This window comes from Gracilinanus agilis, chromosome 4 (assembly GCF_016433145.1).
Source record: "Gracilinanus agilis isolate LMUSP501 chromosome 4, AgileGrace, whole genome shotgun sequence".
Lineage (NCBI taxonomy): Eukaryota > Metazoa > Chordata > Mammalia > Didelphimorphia > Didelphidae > Gracilinanus > Gracilinanus agilis.
Window position 1 is genome coordinate 53,253,536 of NC_058133.1, and position 21,020 is coordinate 53,274,555.

The 21,020-nt window shown below is 34.3% G+C and overlaps 1 protein-coding gene across 1 annotated transcript in view; it reads left to right on the forward strand.

The window, feature by feature from the left end:
- Positions 1-21,020, forward strand: part of ADGRL4 (adhesion G protein-coupled receptor L4) — a 143,146-nt gene that overhangs the window by 83,085 nt on the left and 39,041 nt on the right. The window contains exons 4-7 of the mRNA XM_044675800.1: positions 8,505-8,575; positions 10,954-11,133; positions 11,229-11,412; positions 15,638-15,754. Of these exons, the coding sequence (XP_044531735.1) occupies positions 8,505-8,575; positions 10,954-11,133; positions 11,229-11,412; positions 15,638-15,754 (552 nt within the window). The remainder of the gene's footprint in view (positions 1-8,504; positions 8,576-10,953; positions 11,134-11,228; positions 11,413-15,637; positions 15,755-21,020) is intronic.

The following is a 21,020-nucleotide window of genomic DNA, read 5'->3' on the forward strand; positions in this document are numbered from 1 at the left end:
TTGTGGTTGTTGTTATTTAGTTGTGTCCAACTCTTCATTAACCCATGTACCATATTATCTGTGGGGTTTTCTTGGCAAAGATACTGGAGTAGTTTGCCATTTCCTTATCCATTAGATTAAGATAAACAGAAGTTAAGTGACTTGGCCAGGTCACACAGCTGGTAAGTGTCTGAGGTCAGATTTAAACTCACATCTTCCTGACTCAAAGTCCAGTACTCTGTTCACTAAGTCACCTAACTGCCTCTTATTAGCTCATACTAGCTATATAACAGATAAGTAAATCACATAAAGTCTCATGCTCCAGGAAATTCTATAAGAAAACAACCTCAACTTAATTTATATGGCCATGAAGTTCTTTAGACTAACTCAAGTTTCCATAGGATGGTATCATTTCCAAAATCCTTTGCTCGTGACAATCTTGGTACGGTAAGTAGTGAACGCTCTTTTATCCTCTTCTTAGAGATGAGGGAACTGAGACTCTAAGAGATTAAGTAATATTTGAGGTATGATTGAAAATGTTGTCTCCTATTAACCAACCCAGCAATCTTCACTCCAGTCTCTCTTGCCCATTTTTAAAATATGGGGACCTAAAAACTGAGCTCAGGTTATGGGATGGACTAGAGAATGAATATTACATTAAAATAAAAGATATCAATATCAATCAACATGTATTTGTTAAGTGCTTATCATATGCCAACAAGCTCTTTGGATACAAGATGGCTAGAAAGCAGAAGATATCAGTTCAAATGAATTACAGTTACTCAACAGTGGTCTCCCACATCAGTATGAGAAGGGATAGTTTGCAAAAAATAGCACTTGATGGCATCTACTTCTCAGGGTTGTTTTGAGGCTCAAATGAGACAAAATATGTATAATCTGTGCAGGCATGAAAGTGTTATACAAATGTGAGCTATGATATTGATGTCAATCTTAGAGAAAAATTATAATTTAATTTATTATTACTATAATAATATGGTTATCCTAATAACATCTTGGATCTGCTTTATATTTTTCAAAATATGTAATACATGCTACAAATTAGTGAAGCAGAGAGGGCAGCAAGGAGGCACAGTGAATAGAGAGTCGAGCCTGGAATCACAAAGAATTATCCTCCTTAGTTCATATCTGACTACAGATCCTTACTAACTGTATGATCCCAGAAAAGTCACTTAACCCTGTTGGCCTCAGTTTCCTCATCACGTAAAATGTGCTGGGGAAGGAAATGGCAAACTACTCCAGTATCGTTGCTAAGAAAACCCCAAATGGGGTCACAAAATGTCTAACACAACTGAACAAGAACAAAAGAGATGGCTTGAAGTGGAAAGAGGAATAAAATTGGAGTCAGGAAAACCCAAACTCAAGTCTTACCTGAGACTTAGTTGTGTGATCCTGAACAAGTCAGTTAATCATTCTCAGCTTATTCTCTCATCTATAAAATGGGTATAAAAATGAACTACTTTATGAGGTGGTTGTCAGGTTCAAAAAAGATAACATATGTATAAAACTTTGCAAACCTTAAGTCACTTGATACATTATTGTTGCTGTTGTTAGCTGGGATGAGTGTTATTGTTTTCAATTCCTAGAAAATAAAACAAGATTAGAGGTTCCTAAAGCTGACACAATGAAGACTGGAAGCTAGGTCCCCTAATTACTAATCCATTATTCTTTGTACTAGGTATTTAAATATATATTATTTGAAATTCTCAAGTAGATGTCAGCAAAGTGCTTTGTTCCTCCAAATAAGAATAAATATTTCAACTCTGAAAAATATCAACTAGATCAACATAACTTGGAATTTTCACTGCATATATGAAAGGAGCCTCTAAAATTCTTGCCCAGAAAATTTACTATATCTCTGTCTTAATTCTCCATAACAGATTATGCTCTGTTAGTTTGCCATCAGGAAAGGCCTTAGAATGCCACCTAAAATGTGGTACTTGCCTTTAATTATCATCTACAACTGCAGGCATAAGTGGTTTGGTTTCAAAAAGGAAAAATGTCTAACCTTTAACATATTAATGACTGTAGTTTAATATAATTTTAATGCTGTTCCATTCTCAGGTAAATCTTGTTTCTAGAATATCTTACTTTTCTTTTGATCACATTATGTTAAAGACTCTATATCACAAAGGGCCACCTTATTAGACCCTTGATATTACCTTACAAAAATAGAATAATCCCTGTTTTCATTAGAGATCACACACATACACACACAGAGAGACACTCTCCACCCTATCTTCTTTTCTCCCCCTCTCTCTCCCCCTTTTCTCTCTCTCTCTCTCTCTCTCACTCTCTTCTCTTTCTCTCTTCTCTCTCTCTCTCTCTCTCTCTCTTCTCTCTCTCTCTCTCTCTCTCTCTCTTCTCTCTCTCTCTCTCTCTTCTCTCTCTCCTCTCTCTCTCTTCTCTCTCTCTCTCTCTCTCTCTCTCTCTCTCTCTCTCTCTCTCTCTCTCAATGAGTTAAAGAGGAAGATCAATTATTTTAGGTGTAATATATTTGTTGTCCCAAATCCATTCCAACAGTATTCTCTTAATGCAACTTTGTAGAATAGGCCTAATACTTTGCAAATTATTTTCTTTTCCCTGAGACCTACCTTGAATACTCTTTGGTACAGGACATTGAGAGTTGTAGTGAAGTCCTGTACCCAACACCCCCAACTCAAGCTTCTCTCTCTGTTTTGTTTGATGGATTACATTTAGGATTACAGTGCAAAACAGGCTCTCTGGAAAAATGCTATTTCTCACCAATTTTTGCTGTCCTTAAGGATTACCTTTCTTTGGCAGCCATGCGACGATTTCTCTTTTTCAATCCTGTAGTAATATTCTTTGTGTACTTTGATCATCCTCAGGGAATTTGAACAAAGAAATACATCTATTATTTCCTTAAACAAGTATGCCTCTTTTTCCCTGAATTTCTGTTCATTCCAAATGTTGGTAGATGCATAAACTTGACAGGTCTAATAATTATAGTCAATAGGATTCATTGTAAATAGGAAATTTAAAACACTAATAGAAGGCAGGCAAAGCTAGAGACAAGTATTGGGTTCAGATTCTAATTATGTACTATGGAGGCAGCTAGCTAGTTAGCTTGGAGGATAAAGAGCTAGGATTGAGTCAGAAAGACCTGATTTCAAATGTGGCCTCAGAGACTTACTAGCTATGTGACCCTAGTCAAGTCCCTTAATCTGTCTGCCTTAATCCCCTGGAGAAGGAAATAGCAAACCACTCCAGCATCTTTGCAAAGAAAACCCATGGACAGTATCACAAAGAGTTGGACTTGACTGAAGTATTGAATAAAAAAAGAAGCTATATAACTAACTAAATTAGTAACTTCTTAGTGCTCCAGACAAGTCTATAAGGCTACCATCTTGCAAGAGTTTATAAGACTGTCAATAGAGATGACTGCCTCTCAGACTGAGGCAGCCAAGAAGTAGAGAGGATAGAAAACTGGGAATGGAGTCAGGAAGACTTCCAGAGTTCAGATAAAGCATCAGGCATTTACTTTCTGTGTGACCTTGGTCAAATTACTTAATCTATATCTATCTTGGTCTCCTTACCTGTAAAATGAGTATATAATAGCAACTGTATAATAATAGCACTTGCCTTCCAGTATTATTGTGAGGATCAAATTAGATGATTGTTGTAAAGCACCTAGCACATAGTAGATGCTTAATAAATGCTTATTTCTGCATCAAAGGAAGGGAGCCTTCACACTGGAAATACCCTCTCTAATGAAATCATAGAAATCGATTCTATGAAGTTATATTCTACTTACATATAATATATACTCATATGTATTTCTATATTATCTATGGAAGGAATTGAAATTATTTTCTCCACTGTGGTTTGTTCTAGCCTTTTGAATGAAAGAGATGTCTAATCTGGCTAATATTATACTATAGCAAAATTAATTCAATTCTCCCCACCCTCACACACACACTCTTCATCTACTATAAAAGTCATACCGTTTAGTCCTGAGTACCACACAGGATGTGTTTTTGTTCCTTTTCTTCTTTCTGCCTATCAAGCAAGACTATATGTTTTATTCTTTTTGTAAATTGTGGAAAATATCTTGTTGATGTGGGTATGAATAGAATGAAAATAATAGCAGGAAATTCAGTTATTGGTGACATTTAGAACTTGCTGCATCCTACACTGCCAAGCCATGAAATGGTCGTATACATGAAGGAATAGTCCAGTTCATGAAAAGAGTAATATAAATTGAAGTAAAAATTATATTAGAGGCTTAAGTTTAGTAATATTGTGTAAGCAAAAAGTGTAACGAGTGACTCTACTAAGAGGTGGCAATAATGGAGTTTCTCTGACCCCAAAGATAAGTGAAAGGTATTAGTTGTACTACTCGCTGAAAAGGAAAATTGTAAAGTGGCTTCTAATAGGGCCATTGCCTGGGAAATGAAAAGGGGGGTGATGGGGAGAAACGTATTCATAGAATCTTCTGTTGATTCATCATTCATTTGTATCCAACTCTTCATGACCCCACGAACCAGAGAACACCAGGCTCTTACAACCAATATTGTCCATGGGGTTTTCTTGGGAAAATACTTCACAAAAGGTAGACTGTCTTTTGTCAGAACCTTCCACCATGGCCTGTCTTGGGTAAACCTACATGTCATAGCCCATAACTTCATTAATCTATCATAATCCCCTCTTCCAATACAAGGCAGTGATTCAGGAGGTATCATAGAATCTAGATAAAACAGAATCATCTCTGGTGTTGAAAAGCTTATATTCAATTTGGGAGACAACATATACATAAATATAAATATATGAGTATGTATAAAATAAATAGAAGATTATATTTGGGGAGAAGTACAAGTATAATAAAATTCAATCACTTGATGCATAATAAATCTTAAAGCACAAACTTCTGGGGGAAGAACTCCTTATGTGACAAAAAATACTGGAGAAGTCGGAAAGCAATATGACGGAAATTAGGTGTAGATCATCTTACACCATCTACTTCAATAACCTCAAAATGTTTAAATGACCTAAATGTTAAGTCTTGGCATAAAAAATTTAGGAGAGAATAAGTTCAGGTACCTTTCACAGATATGCCAAGGAGACTTCTCTTTAAAATGGAATAAATCTCTGGCAAAGTTCTAATTTCTCAAATATACAAAAAAACTAAGTCAAATTTATAAGAAATCAAAGCATTCCCCAATTGACAAATGGCTGAGAGACATGAATAGGCAGTTTTCAGAAGAAGAAATCCAAACTATCAATAATCATATAAAAATGTTTTAAATCCCTCCTGATTAGAGAAATGCAGATCAAAACAGTGCTGAAGTACCACCTTACACCTAACAGAGCAACCAGGAAAATACTAAATGTTGGAGGGGGTGTGGCAAAGCTGAGACATTAAAGCATTGCTAGTGGAGTTGGGAATTGATCCGACCATTCTGGAGGGCAATTTGGAATCATGCTCAAAGGACTTTAAAAGAATGCCTGCCCTTTGATCCAGCAATACCACTACCGCATTTATATCCCAAAGAAATAAAAAAAATTGAGCAAGAACCTGTTTGTACAAAAATATTTATAGTTTCACTCTCTGTGGTAGTAAAAAAATTAGAAAAAAAGGGAGTGTCCCTTGATTGGGGAATGGCTGAACAAATTGTAGTATATGATGGTGATGAAATACTATTGTGCTATAAGGAATGATGAAATGGAGGATTTCTATAAGAATTGGAAAGACCTACATAAACTGATGTGCAGTGAAATAAGCAGAACCAGGAGAACATTATACACAGAGACTGTAACATGGAACGATCAAATGTTAAAAAAAAAAAAAAAAAAAAAAAAAAAAAACCTAAAAGCAATGCAATGATCCAGGATGATTCTGAGGGACTTATGAGAAATAATGCTATCCACATCTAGAGAAAGAATTGAGGGAGTAGAAATTCAGAAGAAAGCATGTGATTTATCACTTGCTTATATGTGTATGTGATTTAGAGCTTTGGTTTTAAAGGATTCCTCTTTTACAAAAATGAATAATATGGAAATATTTGAGTGATTTTATATATATATATACTTATATAACCCACTGGAATTGCTTGTCAACTCCAAGAGGGGGTAGAATTGAGAGGAGAGAGAAAGCATGAATCATGAAACCATGGAAAAATTTAAAAATTAAAAAAAATTAAAAATTAAATCAAATAGAATAGAGGTGATCCTGGGAAGTAAAATATATAATTTTGATTGTGTGAAATTGAAAAGCTTTGCACTAATAAAATCAATGCAATTAGAATAAGAAGAAAAGCTGTCAAGTGGGGAAATATCTAATAAATACCCAGTATCAAAAATATCTAAGGAACTCAAAAAAAAGACCAAATGAATGTGGTCCAAGGTATGAACAAACTATTTTCAAAAGAAGAAATGCAAACCAGTAAACATAAGAAATATCATTACAGATTACATAATAAAATATGAATCAAAATGGTTATTAAACTAGCAATAACAAAATATGGGAATGGTCAATGTTAGAGGAGTTAAAGAAAATCAAGCATATTAATATACTGTTGGCTGAGTTGTAAATTGGTCCAACATTCTAAAAAGCAATTTGGAACTAAGATACAAGAGGAAAAACTTATAGAATGCAGGGTTTGCACTGAGTCTTGAAAGAAGTCATAAAATTGAGGTGAGAAAGGACACAATTCAAGGCATGAGGGACAACCAGTAAAAAGGCATGAAACTGGAAGACAGAGGATCGGCAAGAAGGTCACTGGACCATGGAGATCACGAAGCCAGGAAATAAAGTGTAAGAAAAATAGGAAAAATTGAGGGGAGGGAAGAAGTTTGGAGAGAGACAATGCAGATCTGAAAATAAAATAAAATTTAATTTAAAAAGAAGAAAAAGAGTGGAAAGGTAGATAGGGGCCTGGTTATAAAGAGCTTTAACAGCCAAATAAATGATTTCATATTTGATCCTATAGATAATGGGGAGTCACTGGAGTTTATTAAAAAGGAGGGTGATATGGTCAGGCCAGCTTTAGGGAAATCACTTTGACAGCTGAGTGGAGGACACATATACATACAAAAGCAGATGTAAAGTTATCCTGGAGGGGAATATATAGTAGCCAAGATAGGGGGCATAATGAAATTGCAATTTAATGTATTGTTTACAGTAATTTGTGGACAAAAAAAAGAAATATTTTGAATAAGATAAAGCAAACATTTTTGAGGATTACTTTTCAGTGTTTGACAAGAGCTAAAATACATAACTGATGTCTGAAGTACTAAATTCAGGAAATATTAATGTAAAAAGAGGTTCGCTTATTTTTTTTCTCATGTCACTGAGTAAAAGGATTGTGATAATTGCCTTAGTAATATGCAGAAAGGACCACATTTGAGATGTCACTAAAGAAATAGCAGAAACAATTAGACATTCCTGATTTATATAATTTATAAATGTATTATAAATTATTTACTAATGAAATATAAATTAATTTAAAGAAACAGATCTTTATTAAATTAGTTTTAAAAGGCATACCTTGAGAACACAGAATGTACTCAAGCTGATTTCAGTCACCTGAATACTCTAATGCTTTGTATGTGTGTGTGTGTGCGTGTGTGTGTGTGTGTGTGTGTGTGTGTGTGTGTGTGCTTGATCTTTGCTTATAAGAGGAAAGAAACATACACATGAGTTTGGTCGCTGAAACATTTTTCACCATCATATCAAAACTGATTGTTTAAACCAAATGCTTTTTTTTTATGTCCTCCGCTAAAGTTACCTTGTCATTTCTACTTGATATCATTTTCAGATGTGTTCCCATTACATTTGCTTTTCTATTTCCTCGCTTTTTTTAAAACAATTTTGTTACGAAATGGCTAGCAGGATGCAGTACCATTATCAACAAGGTAGCAAGGTGTTAGTCTGTAAATACTTAATAAAAAATTCAATTTCTCACAATATTTGCAGATATAGATGAGTGTCGTGAAGCAAGCCCAGGTGCCTGTGGGGACCATGCTAAATGTGAAAACGTGAACGGAGGGTATCACTGTGCCTGCGAAGAAGGTTATCAGCCATCCACAGGAAAATTGCAATTTAAGCCAAATGATGGCACTTATTGCCAAGGTAAATGATATTATAAAGCTTTCTCTGTTATGATAGAATGACTTCTTCTAAGGAAACCACCACTGTTCCTTAGGGCTCCGGTAAGGTTCATCAGCAAGAGAAGCAAAGCATTGTCATTACAACTGTAGGAGCATATAATTGGCATGCACAGTACCTTAAGTCAAGTTTCTGGATGAAAATAAGATGTATTCTGAAGACCAAAAAAAATAAAATAAAATCAGTCCTGTTGAGGAATGTGCTTTTGTTTTGTTTTATTTTCAATAGTTTAAGGAAAGGATCCATATATCATTGGAAATTATTCAAATACATTCAGTAAGCTTATATGCTTCTTAATAACTGGGAATTGATTTATTCAATAAAACATTTGTGGTATATAAAACAAAGTTACCAGATGGTGAATTTTCTTTTTCTACAGAAAATGTGAAGGCAAACTGTCATTTAGATGATGTCTGCATTGCTGCAAATATTAACAAAACTTTAATTGAAGTAAGTAGAATGGTTTATGCATAAGCTTTTAAGATCATGGTTTATTTGAATTCGACACTTTTGCTTCTGTAAATATCCTTTCAAAATGATTTTTAAGGAATGGGATCCTGCCGTTATGCTTCTAGGACTTTGGAAGGGGTTTACTTATTTGAATCTAAGGCTTAATTAGCTTGTTAATTTTCTGTGAATTGTTTGGGTAGTATCAAAAATTTGATGAATTGGAAAATAACCAAATTGTTTCTGTTGCTTAGTGATAAATAGTGAAGATAGGGTTTTTTCCACATTTAATTATACTTCAAAATTTATTATTTGGCATGATGGAAATATACTCAATAAAAAAAAAGTGGGGACAGCTGACAAGTAAGATAGCAAAAGACTGCCTAATTTTGTCCCATTCAAAGGAGTACTTGTTAAGTTCACAGGATAATTGATTTTGAATTAGAAGGGAACTCAGAGACTATCTAATCTAATTACTTCATTTTACTAATGAGGAAAATGAGGCAGAGTGAGATAAGGGGACTTGTCCACAATCACACAAATAGTGGCAGAGGAATGATTTAAACCTAGGCCTTTGTAAATCCAAGTCAAGAACATTATATCACTAACCACATTTTCCCTTAAAGGAGCAAATTTCAAAGAAAAAGTGGCATAAGTGAATATGTTCATGACAACTGGTTCTAATATGATTGAATCAATGAAGTTCAGTCACGAGTATCTATCTGAGTAACATCAAAAACAGATTTTCCCTATTATCAAATTTAAAAAGACTTCCTGGGTTAGATTCCAAAATCCAATTCAATGATTAGTTTATGATCTAATATTTACATGTGTGCTTATCATGTAGAAAAAATTATTTCATATTTTGATACACCAATTAATCAAAGAAATTGACTCATGAGGTAGATGTTTCTCAGGGGTTAGAGCACTGGACCTGCAGTCAGAAATCCAGTTAAATCTAGCCTGTCACTTCCTACTGGTGTGACCCCTGAGCAATGGACCAATTGCCTGACAAAAGGATCCACTGGAGAAGGAAATGGCAAACCACTCCAGTATCCTTTCCAAGAAAAACCCCATGGAGAGCTATGGTCAATGGGGTCACAAAGAATCAGGCATAACTAAACAACAACAGCAATAATATTGGCTCAAGTAAAGCAAGCATACAAAGGAAAGAGCTATGAAATAAATCACTGACTTGTGTACTCACTACTACTAGAGAGGCATCATGGTACCATGAATCGCCTTTGGAACCATGGATAAACCAGCTTTGGAGTCAAGAAGATGTAGGTCAAAATCCTGCCTCTGACAAGCACTAGCTATTATCATAGGCAAATTATTCTAATATTCATAACTCATCAAACATACACTGAGAGGTACAAGTGGAAAAAATATTGTCAACAGAAGTTTATGGCACTGGTGAAATCTCTGGCCAAGAGCCAAATGCTGCCTAAATGGAGAACTAGTCTAGAGGAGGATCATAGACTTAGAACTCACGGAAAGGCACATAAGAGATCATCTAGTTCTACCCTGACTTTTTAGAGATGAGAAAACTGAGGTCCAAAGAGGTTCCATAACTTTACCAAGGCCACAGAATTATCAAGTAAAGCTCATATCCACTGATTGCTGTGCTTTTCCACTGTAGCACGCAGAAGGTATAGAAGAATCTGCCAGTATGCATATCTTGAAAAGATTACTATTATTTCTTCCCAAAACAACTCTCTTTCTTGAAATTATTTGGTCAGATTATGTAATTAATCTCTGAATCCACAGCAGGGTTTATATTTAGATCCATGATATTATTTATAGGGAAAGAAGAATGCCAAAGTAGATAGAGAGCTGCTATTAAATGCAGGGAGATCTGTGTTCTGGTCCTACTTCTCACAGTCACTTGAACTGTTAGTGTTCTAAAGTACTCTCTATGACTAAATTGTAAAGGGACAGCTAGGTGGACTTAGAGACAGGCCTAGAGACAGGAGGTCCTGGGTTCAAATCTGGTCTCAGATACTTCCTAGTTTGTGACCCTAGGCAAATTGGTTAACCCCCATTGCCTCACCCTTACCACTCTTCTGCCTTGGAACCAATACCTATTATTAAACCTAAGACAGAAGATATGAGTTTTTAAAAAATTAAGCTATAAAAAAAGTGGTAAAGGAAATTTATCATCAATACCAAGGAAACCACAGATCTTACATACATACACACATACATGCATGTGTGTATATGCATATATGTGCCTTCTGTGTATGTATTTGTATATACATGCCAGAATGTATATGTACAAATGGGTCGATAAATAAATCTCTTTTAATCTTGAAAACAGTTTTCAGTGCTATGTATTGATGGCCTTTCTTCCGTCACTCCTGCCTCTCTTTTCTTCCCAGATTAAGCACCAAAAGGAACTCAGGAATCTGTTACAGGAAATCTACCAAAATTCTGAGCAAGTACTTTTTCCCATCGATGTACTTACCAACGTTGAGGCACTGTCTGCATCTTCTCCATCCTTGAGTTACATGAATAGCAATGTCTCTGAAAAGGAAGCATTTACTAATACAACTATTAATGTAAGTAGCCTGAGGCTTGTGATTATATTTTTCTCCACTCCTGTGAATAGCAAGAGACTGCAACACTAAAAAAACCATGTTTCTCCTGCCAACAGGTTTTTGTTAACACCATAAACAATTTGGTTCAAAAGGATAAAATTACAGTTTGGGACAAGTTGTCTGCAGATAATAGAAGAACAAGTCTCACTAAACTGATGCACACAGCCGAGCAGACCATGCTAAGCATGTCCCAGAACTTCAAAAAGACAACCCAGTTAGAGATTAATTCAAGTGACATGGGTAAGGAAAGAAATCGCTCCTCATGCGACACTCTGGTCTTGAAATATGGTTTCATTTTCTTTTCAGATAAAAAATAAATAGCAAAAGTTTTAGAGGAAGATTTACACTATTTGTGTATAATGCTCATATTTCCCAAAAAATTGTAGCAGCATTTTTAATGTTTTAATTTCTTTCTTAACATATTTTTTCTATTTTGAGTTCCAAATTGTCTCCTTCCCTCTAACCCCTCCCACATCTATTGAACAGGGGAGCAATATGATGCCTATCGTGCATGCGAAATCATGTAAAGCATTTCTATATTAGCCATAAAATTTGTTATCATTTTCTAATGGCAAAAATATATCAATCAATGGGTATAAATCTATTTTTCTCCTATATAACTCTCTCTTCCCCTTCTATTCTTTGATTTTGATGGTATAGTTTGACTATAAATATATGTACTATATATAGTATAAATATATTGATAAAGGTTTTAAGGTGTGTTCAGGGAGGACTAGCATCTCTAGTGTGAAATTTGCCAAACCCTTTATAAGGCTGCTCATCTACCTTTGGCATTCATGTGGCACTCAACTCTCTCCTGTGACTCCAAGAAGCTGTAGCATGTATAGCAGCCACACCCTGGTAAAACCACTTTGGCAGATGGGTTAAACCAGGTTCAGGATAACTGACAAGACCCTACTAAGTCTGTCAGACATAGGGAGATGTCTACACCAAGCACATGAAGACTTCCTCTGGTGGAAGGAGCAGATGAGAACAATTTGTCCCAACAGCCATGAAGAAGACTAAAACAGGCACTGTGGAGTACTTAGAGCTTGATCAGACATTGAAGACCCCGAGGTCATTCACTGAATCCCAGACCATCACCTATCATTCTTACTTTTATCTTGTCACTGGACTTCAATGCCCTGGTAAATAGAGTGAGGCTGATGAGTTTGTGCAGTTCTGCCTCCCTTAAAGCCAATTCATGTACAAATCATGACAACACCCATGATGTCATCAGTCCTCTTCACGAAGAACAAACAACAACAGAAATAACAACAATCGTGTGACATCTGGTGCTACCCATACCAGAGGGGTTGTATTTTTACACCTTGTTCATTTTCTTGAAATTTTCTAATTAATCAAGAAATGTTTAAGCCAAAGCCTCCTCCTTCTCCATACACATACTTCTTTTTAACAGAATACAAACTGTAGCATTAGCAAGATTTTAAACAATATCAATGTTCCTTCCTTTTCTTGATTCTCATGCTTTTGAATAGAAGATTGTAAAAAATGGTATTATGCCCAAAATATCTTTAGTGAGCTTTCCAGAAAAATTTGTCATTTCTCCAAAAGAGCCACTGATTTCTTCTGAATTACAGATACTCTGATATCTATCAACATTCTCCAAAAAATCCGCTGATTCCTTCTGAATTATAGATACTATGATACCTATCAACATTGAGGCAATCTGGCATATTGTAAATAGCAATCAACAGAATTTCAGAATATTTAGGTTCATGTTTTGATTCTGCCATTTACTAACTATTTGAATTTGACATTCATTTAACCATTATGTGCCACAGTTTCCTCAACTTTAAAAAATGAAGAAAATAATATTCAAGCTCTTTTGACCAATGATTTATTATAAGGATTTGCAATGCATTTTCAAAACAAATACCAAAATTATTATTGTTGTTATATTTCCCTTAATATTATATCAAACTTTTTTTCACCTTTGATATACTGTACAGTCATTAAACTTGGACTCTAATTAATCACATTCCTGTATGTTCCCACAGAATAGGTCAAACTGTCATTCAAAAGAATGAAAATGGGAAAAGTCAGTGGATTAAACCAGATATAAATAGGTGAGATCTGTGCTGAAGGTGGCATAACTGTGAGAGCATTCAGGAATTGATCTGCAAGGTATCTAAATGATGAAAAGACATCAAGGCATGGAAAAGATATTAGATCTTATTTGTACTCAACAAAGGCAGCCTTATGAACCACCACTTTTATGTCTAATTTCATACACACTCCCATACATACGCATCAAAATGATTTAAGATTCTTTGGAAGATATAACAATAGTTATAACTTGTTTGATGACCCTTTGATGATTAATAACAGGTGAGAAATAAAATAGGGACATATATGCTCCCCAAAAGTATTATTCACCACTGTGATGGAGAAGATGTAGTGTCTAGTTCAAAGCGAAGAAAGATTCCTGTGGGGTAGCAAATTCCTCCAGATGGCATCATTCTGATTACATCACATCCCAAAAGAAAGATTTCCTTTGTAAGATCTGATCATTCAAAGACTTAGACCTGATGACCATCCACCAGAAAAAAATCAAGTGAATTAATTATACCTGTTGTTCAAATTATGATAACCAACTAGATGCATAATCTATCTCGTCCATTATTCTGTTCCTATGTGTGTTTACATGCATATCTGGATTGCACACTTATAGAGCTCAGCCATCAGGCTGAGATGTAGATCTACTTGTGTGTATATGTATACTAATATATGTGTGTACATAAATATTTTGCATATTTACAGATATGTGTGTTATGCATGTATGCATATATCTATAGCTAAAATGTATAGATAATATTTTATAGTTACTTCTCTGTATAAATATACATTATATAATTCCATACACACATATACATTTATATTGTGTAAGTATAAATAGATACTCAAAAAGGCAACCTATGTACATATATATACAAACACATATGTACATTTATAGATATGTATAGTGTATTCAGGTTGTCCTAAAAGTTGGAGTATAGCTTTTAGTCTTAAAAATTTAAAGCTTTAATAACATAAAACTGCACAAATACTTTTGAAAACCCTCTGTGTGTGTGCATTTGCATGTGTATGTATAAAATCTTAGAAAAATAGTACAAATGGACAATGATGTGATCAGATTTAAATAGAAGAGTAAGTTGGACTCCTACAAATTGCAAAACTCCTTGAATTTTACTACCAAAAAAAGTCTCATCTATTAAAATTAATATTATGTCATTGTTATACAGTTTCAAGTTATGGAACAGTACAGTAGCTGGAAAATTATAATGAGTATCACTCAGAGAAATATAGAGGCATAGGGTGGATGCTAACTAGTTACAATGCCTAGCAAAATAACAGAAATTAAGAATGTCATCAGAGAAATGCATGATTGATGAAGACAGACTGTTCATTTCCATGAGGACACAAGGAAGAGATAACAAGTGCAAAGACTGGACATTCCTTGGATATACTCTTAATGTCAAAAAAATCAATAAAATTCCATAGCACATTATATAACCACACTGTATAAGGCTTTGGGGAGCTGGACATAGACAAGTAATATAACTGTCAGATGTGGATAGGTTGAAATCAGTATCACCGGAGGGATCACATAATTAATAAAATGATAAATACATTTGAATATTTTAATATTATTGGGACCCACCATTAATGTAAAATAAAATATTATATTCTTGTAATTAAAATAGAAAAAATCTTAATTTCTATGTCATAATTCTGGTCTGATTGACTACCTGAAATATTCTCTATGTAAAATAAGAATCTATTTACTCACTACATTGCATTTTTTTTTTTGCTATCTATGGGTGCCTTAACAACTAGATATTAAAGTTAGTGAATCATAGGATTAGAACTCTTTTTTTATATCCCCATTTTTGGCAAATGAAGGCCACAGAAGTGCAGGGATTTCCTTGCCCAATAGTATCTAGGAAGTAATATCAGAGTTGTGATTCAAACACATCTCTTTGACTTATTATGAAATCCAGAAATATTAAATTTCTCTGTAAGGATTTTAGTCTTTGTGATTTATAGTCAATTCAAAATGCATATATCCTTATTCATTTATCCAGGGTAAATTAAAAACAGAGTTTCATGGAAAAAATCTTTAAATTTTAGTTACAAATATAGAGTATCCCAAAAAAATGTTATGCAATTTTAAGCTTTAATCGACTCGAGTTATTTTTATTACTATTATGCTTATAATAACTAATCATCAATAGCTCATGAGCTATTAATGCTTAAAACTACCCTGAGACTTTTGGAACACCTTCTATATGGACATATGCAGGTGTATACTAATTGTTTTCAGCAAAAGTGACACAGATCACAGATTGAAACATAACATTAAATCCTTTTGCACTTTTCTAAAAGTTTTATTCATTACACTATTTTAAATGAATATAAATGTTGCATTGCTTCTTTTCAGGTCTCAAATTATTTGCTTTTGATTCTCATCATATGAAACATATTCATCCTCATATGAATATAGAAGGAAATCATATAAAAATCTACCCAAGAAGAAAAGATGAATATGATTCTAATGGTAGGAGAACTGCCTATTTTTTGGTTGTGCTTTATTTTTTGGGGAGTCATATTTTGCATATAGAAAGTGTTTGCTAAATGTTTGTTTCAATTGAAAGGAAACAGATCAGATTATAGAGAAACTGGCCTCAGATCAAGCCAAGAGGGTTTGACATATATATATATATATATGTGCTAGCTGTGTGACTTTGGGCATGTCACTTAGCCGACCTTTCATTCTAAGGTTTTAAGTTGTAAAGCGCAAACTGATACGAATTAATTGTGGGAGTGTTTCCTTTGCCAGTGAAATCACAGATATAAACTAAATTGTGGGTATGTTTGTGTGTGTATGGTGTGCAGAATATCAACTGATTAAGTGTAAATTGGGTGTGTATATGTATGTATCCTTGCTACATTATGGTTGTTTTTTCTAATTCAGCAAATCTATATCAAGTTACTCCTGCAGAGTACAAAACTGATTTTGTTTGATAGAAAGATAGATAGATAGATAGATAGATAGATGGATAGATAGATAGATAGATAGATAGATAGATAGATAGATAGATAGATGGATAGATAGATAGATAGATAGATAGATAGATAGATAGATAGATAGATAGATAGATAGATAGATTATGTATAGTAGCCACTTAATATTTGTTGAACTGAATTTGTTGAATTGAAAAGAATATCAACTACTAATATGCATCATGAATTATTCACCAGCTCCATATCTAACATATATTCAGTTAAATGTTTTGCACATGGTAGTATTTAAATGCTTATTGACTTTGTTGGATTCAACTCAATATACATTTATTGCATTCTACTGTATTCATAGAAATGTACTATGCAATAAGAATGATACAAAAATAATGAAAATATTCCTACCTTTAAACAACTTGTGAACTAATAAGAAAGAAGCCATGTATGTTTAGCAATAATGATAATACAAAGGAGCATATAGACCATCTTCTATGAGAAATACAGATCACTAGGAGTGAACGGAATAGTAGCCCAGTTTTCTCTCTCTCTTGTTCCCAGTAACTTTATATCCATATTCTAATGTTGCCATATAGCAAATTAATTTGTTTTTTAAATATGTCTCTCCATTATAAACTCCACAGGCTACCACTTCCCTTTTGGGGTAGAATTGGCAGGTGTATCTGTCACCTAATAAGTTCTGTGCCCCACTTGTTGAGTTCTTATAGCAGGGGTTGGCAACATATGGCTCTCGAGCCATATCTGGCTTCACCTCCCAACCGGCCAGTCCAGGCAGAGCCCCAGGATGTGCCCCAGGGGGCCCTTCAGCCCCTGCCCCATATTCCAGCGCCTTCCGCCTCCATCCTCCTCCTTCCACAGGCGTTTATGGCTCTCACGGCCAAAAAGGTTGCCAACCGTTGACTTATAGGCTGCCCAAATTCACACCAACTAGACTCTTAATGGTAAATGTCTGTAGATATCTGTAGAAGAGATAGCTCAAGTACAGTGGAGATTTAGTTTCATCGAAGCTGAGAATATCAATAATTTTTGAGTTCACATTATTGGAATTATAGGACTGTTAAGCCTTTCAGACAACAGGGTTATGTGGTTACTTTTATGTGCATTTATTATAGTAAGTTGCATTTTCTTATATTTTATTTTGGACACATTAACTCTAAGTTAAGGATAGTAGGCAAGAATCACTGCCTTCACTCTTGTTCACCTCCACCCTCTGAAATATCCATTTCTCTTTTATAGACTGAACTCAGTTTAAAAGAGAGATTCACCACCCAAAATTGCATGGCAAATAATGGCTAAGTTTTATATGGAAGCATTTTAATATTTTTATTAAAATGATTCTTTGTGTATTTTAGAGTAAAAGTTTGCAAAGGGAGTATTAAATAATCTTCAGAGGCATGAACTACTCTTTACATTGAAAATTTCATTTCAAGTTTCAGGGGAAACATCCAGATACCTTCAACAGTTCCATCTCACTTGTATAAATAGAAATTTTGTATCTTTGTACTACATCTTCCAGTATCCCTTTCCTCCTTCATCCCCACATTGTGTGCTTACTTCTTTGTATATAGTTAGTATAACTCCACCTCTCGCTCTTTTTTCCCATGTGTACGGCAGAATTACCTCCCTTTTTACTTTCCTCTTGCTTCAAGTTGTTATTAAATATAATACTTGGAGTTATTATATATTAATTTTTAATCTTATACACTACTCACATCCTCAATTTCCTCACTATTTAGCTGAATATTAAATTATAGAAATGGGGCAAGGGAGCAGAAATCTATAAAATAGAAATCTCTATCAGTTTTTTCTCTGGAAATGAATAGCATTCTTTGTCATAAGTCCTTCAGAACTGTCTTGGATCATTGTATTGCTCAAAATAGCTAAGTCTTTCACAGTTGGTCATCATACAATATTGCTGTTACTATGTGCAGTGGTCTTCTGATTCTGGACCACTCCTCTCTGCATCAGTTCATATCAAACTTACATCAGTTCATTCAGTCTTTCCAGGTTTTTCTGAGCTCATCCTGCTCATCATTTCTAGTAACACAAATGTATTCCATCACAATTATATACCATAACGTATTCAACCATTCCCTAAATGATGAACATCTCCTCAATGCCCAACTGTTTGTGACTATAAAAAAGGTACTATAGATATTTTTGTACAAGTAGATCCTTTCCCTTTTTATCTCTTTAGGATACAGCCCTAGTAATGGTACTGAATCAAAGAGTATGCAGTTTTATACCCCTTTCGGCATGATTACAAATTGCCCTCCAGAAAGGTTGGATCATTTCACAACCCCACCAACAATGTATTAGTGTCCCAATTTTGCCCCATCTCCTCCAACATTTGTCAATTTTCTTTACTGCTATATTAGCTAAAATGATCAATGTGAGATGGTACCTCAGAGATGTTTTAATTTGAATTGTTCTAATCAATAGTGATTTAGAATTTTTTTTTCATATGACTATATCTAGCTTTTATTTCTTCATCTAAAAACTGTTCATACCCTTTGGCCGTTTGTCAATTGGGGAATGACTTGTTTTCTTATAAATTTTAATTAGTTTTCTATATCAGTTTTCTCATTTTTAAAAATAATGCCTTTATCATAGAAATTTGTTTTAAAATTTTTTCACTTTATTGTTTCCCTTCTAATCTTAGTTACATTGGTTTTGTTTGTACAAATCCTTTTTAATTTAATATAATTGGAGTTTGCTGTTGGCTTAGACAGAATCTCAGGGATCTCACTGATGGCTTCACTAACTCACTTTTTTGCAAATAAGGAAATTGAAGCTTATAAAGAGGTAACCAATTTAGGTGAGATTCAAACCCATGTCTTCCTGAGTCCAAGTCCAGTATCCTATTCACTGAACCATGTGTAAAGAGAAGATATGTATCTATAATCAAGAATTCACTCAAAACCATGACATAAACCTGAAGAATAGTATCAATAAGTCCCAGAAAGAAATTAAGCTTTTCAAAAATGCTAATAACAGCACAATAATATTTTGACTAAAGTAGGAATAGTTCAAAAGGAGATTCATTGCTTAGAGCATAAAGTTATAATGTTTAAAAATAGCAAGAAAGGATAAAACTACTTGTTTTTTAAACCCTTACCTTCCATCTTAGAATCAATTCTGAGTATTGGTTCTAAGGCAGAAGAGAAGTAAGGGCTAGGCAATGGGGATTAAGTGACTTGCCCAGGGTCACACAGCTAGGAAGTGTCTGAGGTCAGATTTGAACCCAGGACCTCCTATTTCTAGACCTGACTCTGAGTCTACTGAGTTGCCCAGCTGCCAACTTTAACTGCTGTTTTGCTTCTATTTTCTCCATCAAGAAAAATGATCTTCCAATGGGAAATAATAGAATAAACATTTTAAAAAGTAAATTAAAGCCCCTCTCAATGAATGTGTAGTTTAACATACCAGTTAGGTAGATTTGTAGCTGATTTAATCTATTGTTCAGCCATCGTCATCTGTGTTTGTTTCAACATTGTTTTGTTGATTTGCATGAAGGGAGAGAAAGCATGCTCACAAAACTTACAGATGGCATAAAATGGAGAAATGTTACTTTCAATTAATCACCAGATTCAAAATTATCTCAATAGTTTATAACGATATACAAAAAAACAAGAAATGAAATTTAACAAGAATGAATCAGTCAAGCAACACACATTTACTTAGCTACCTATTATTTGCTGGCATTTCTAGGAGCTGAGAATACAAAACCAAAAATCAAGGCATAAGTTTCAAAATCATCTGCACAATATAAGATGAAGGTGATCTGACTTTGAAGCAATTCTTGTGAAAAAGTTCTAGGGATTTTAATTAGCCACAAACGGAACATGAGTATGTTGTGGTAACTAAAGAAATCCATGAAGTCTTTAATTTCCTTAATAAAGATATAGTATATTTATTACAAATGCTGTGGTAGAAAAGACACAGAACTGAGAGCAATGAGATCTGTTTTCTCGCTTGTTTGACCTTTGAACAAATCACAAACTCTTGGAATTTAGTTTCCTTTATCCTTAAAATAAAGTGTTTGGCCTAAGCAATATCAAGGGCCTTTTCTGCAACTAATTGTCGACAATAGTAGTAAAGACTTTCATTCCAAAATATACTGGTCAAGTGCTGTTTGGTGGCATAAGATCCATTTCTTGAGGCATATTTTTCACAGGGACCATAACAACCAAGTCAGTATCCAGATATAAATTAGCTACACGGTGAAACTTCTGGAAATTATGTTAAGTGAATAGCCACTGAAGGAATTAGAAATGCTTAGCCTAAAAATTATAAGACTAATGCTAAGATGCTTAAAGGCCTGGCATGTGAATAAATGGATTAGACTAATTTTATGCTGCTCCAGAGTTTAGGACTAGGATTAGTAAATGGAATTAGAGGGATGCAGATGGAATGTGCTACCTTACAAAGAAGTGCATTCTCCATTACTTGGAAGAATAAATGATTAGAATCCAGGATTAGAATCATAGAATCATGGAATTTAGAGTTGAAAAACTTGTCTGAAAGATGATATAGTCCAGCTTTTAACCAATGCAGGAATTCCTTCTGTAACTGCTTTGAGAAATGGTCATCTACCCCTATGTTTGACAATTGCTAGTAATAGAGATCTCACTACATTCCAGAGCATTCCATTTTTAATAGGTTGTTAACTTGATATTCTTCACTCTGAAAAGAAACTTCTCTCTATAATTTTGACTCTGATCATAGTTCTATCCTTCATGGTTATACATAATATATCTAATTACTCTTCTATATTAATAGCC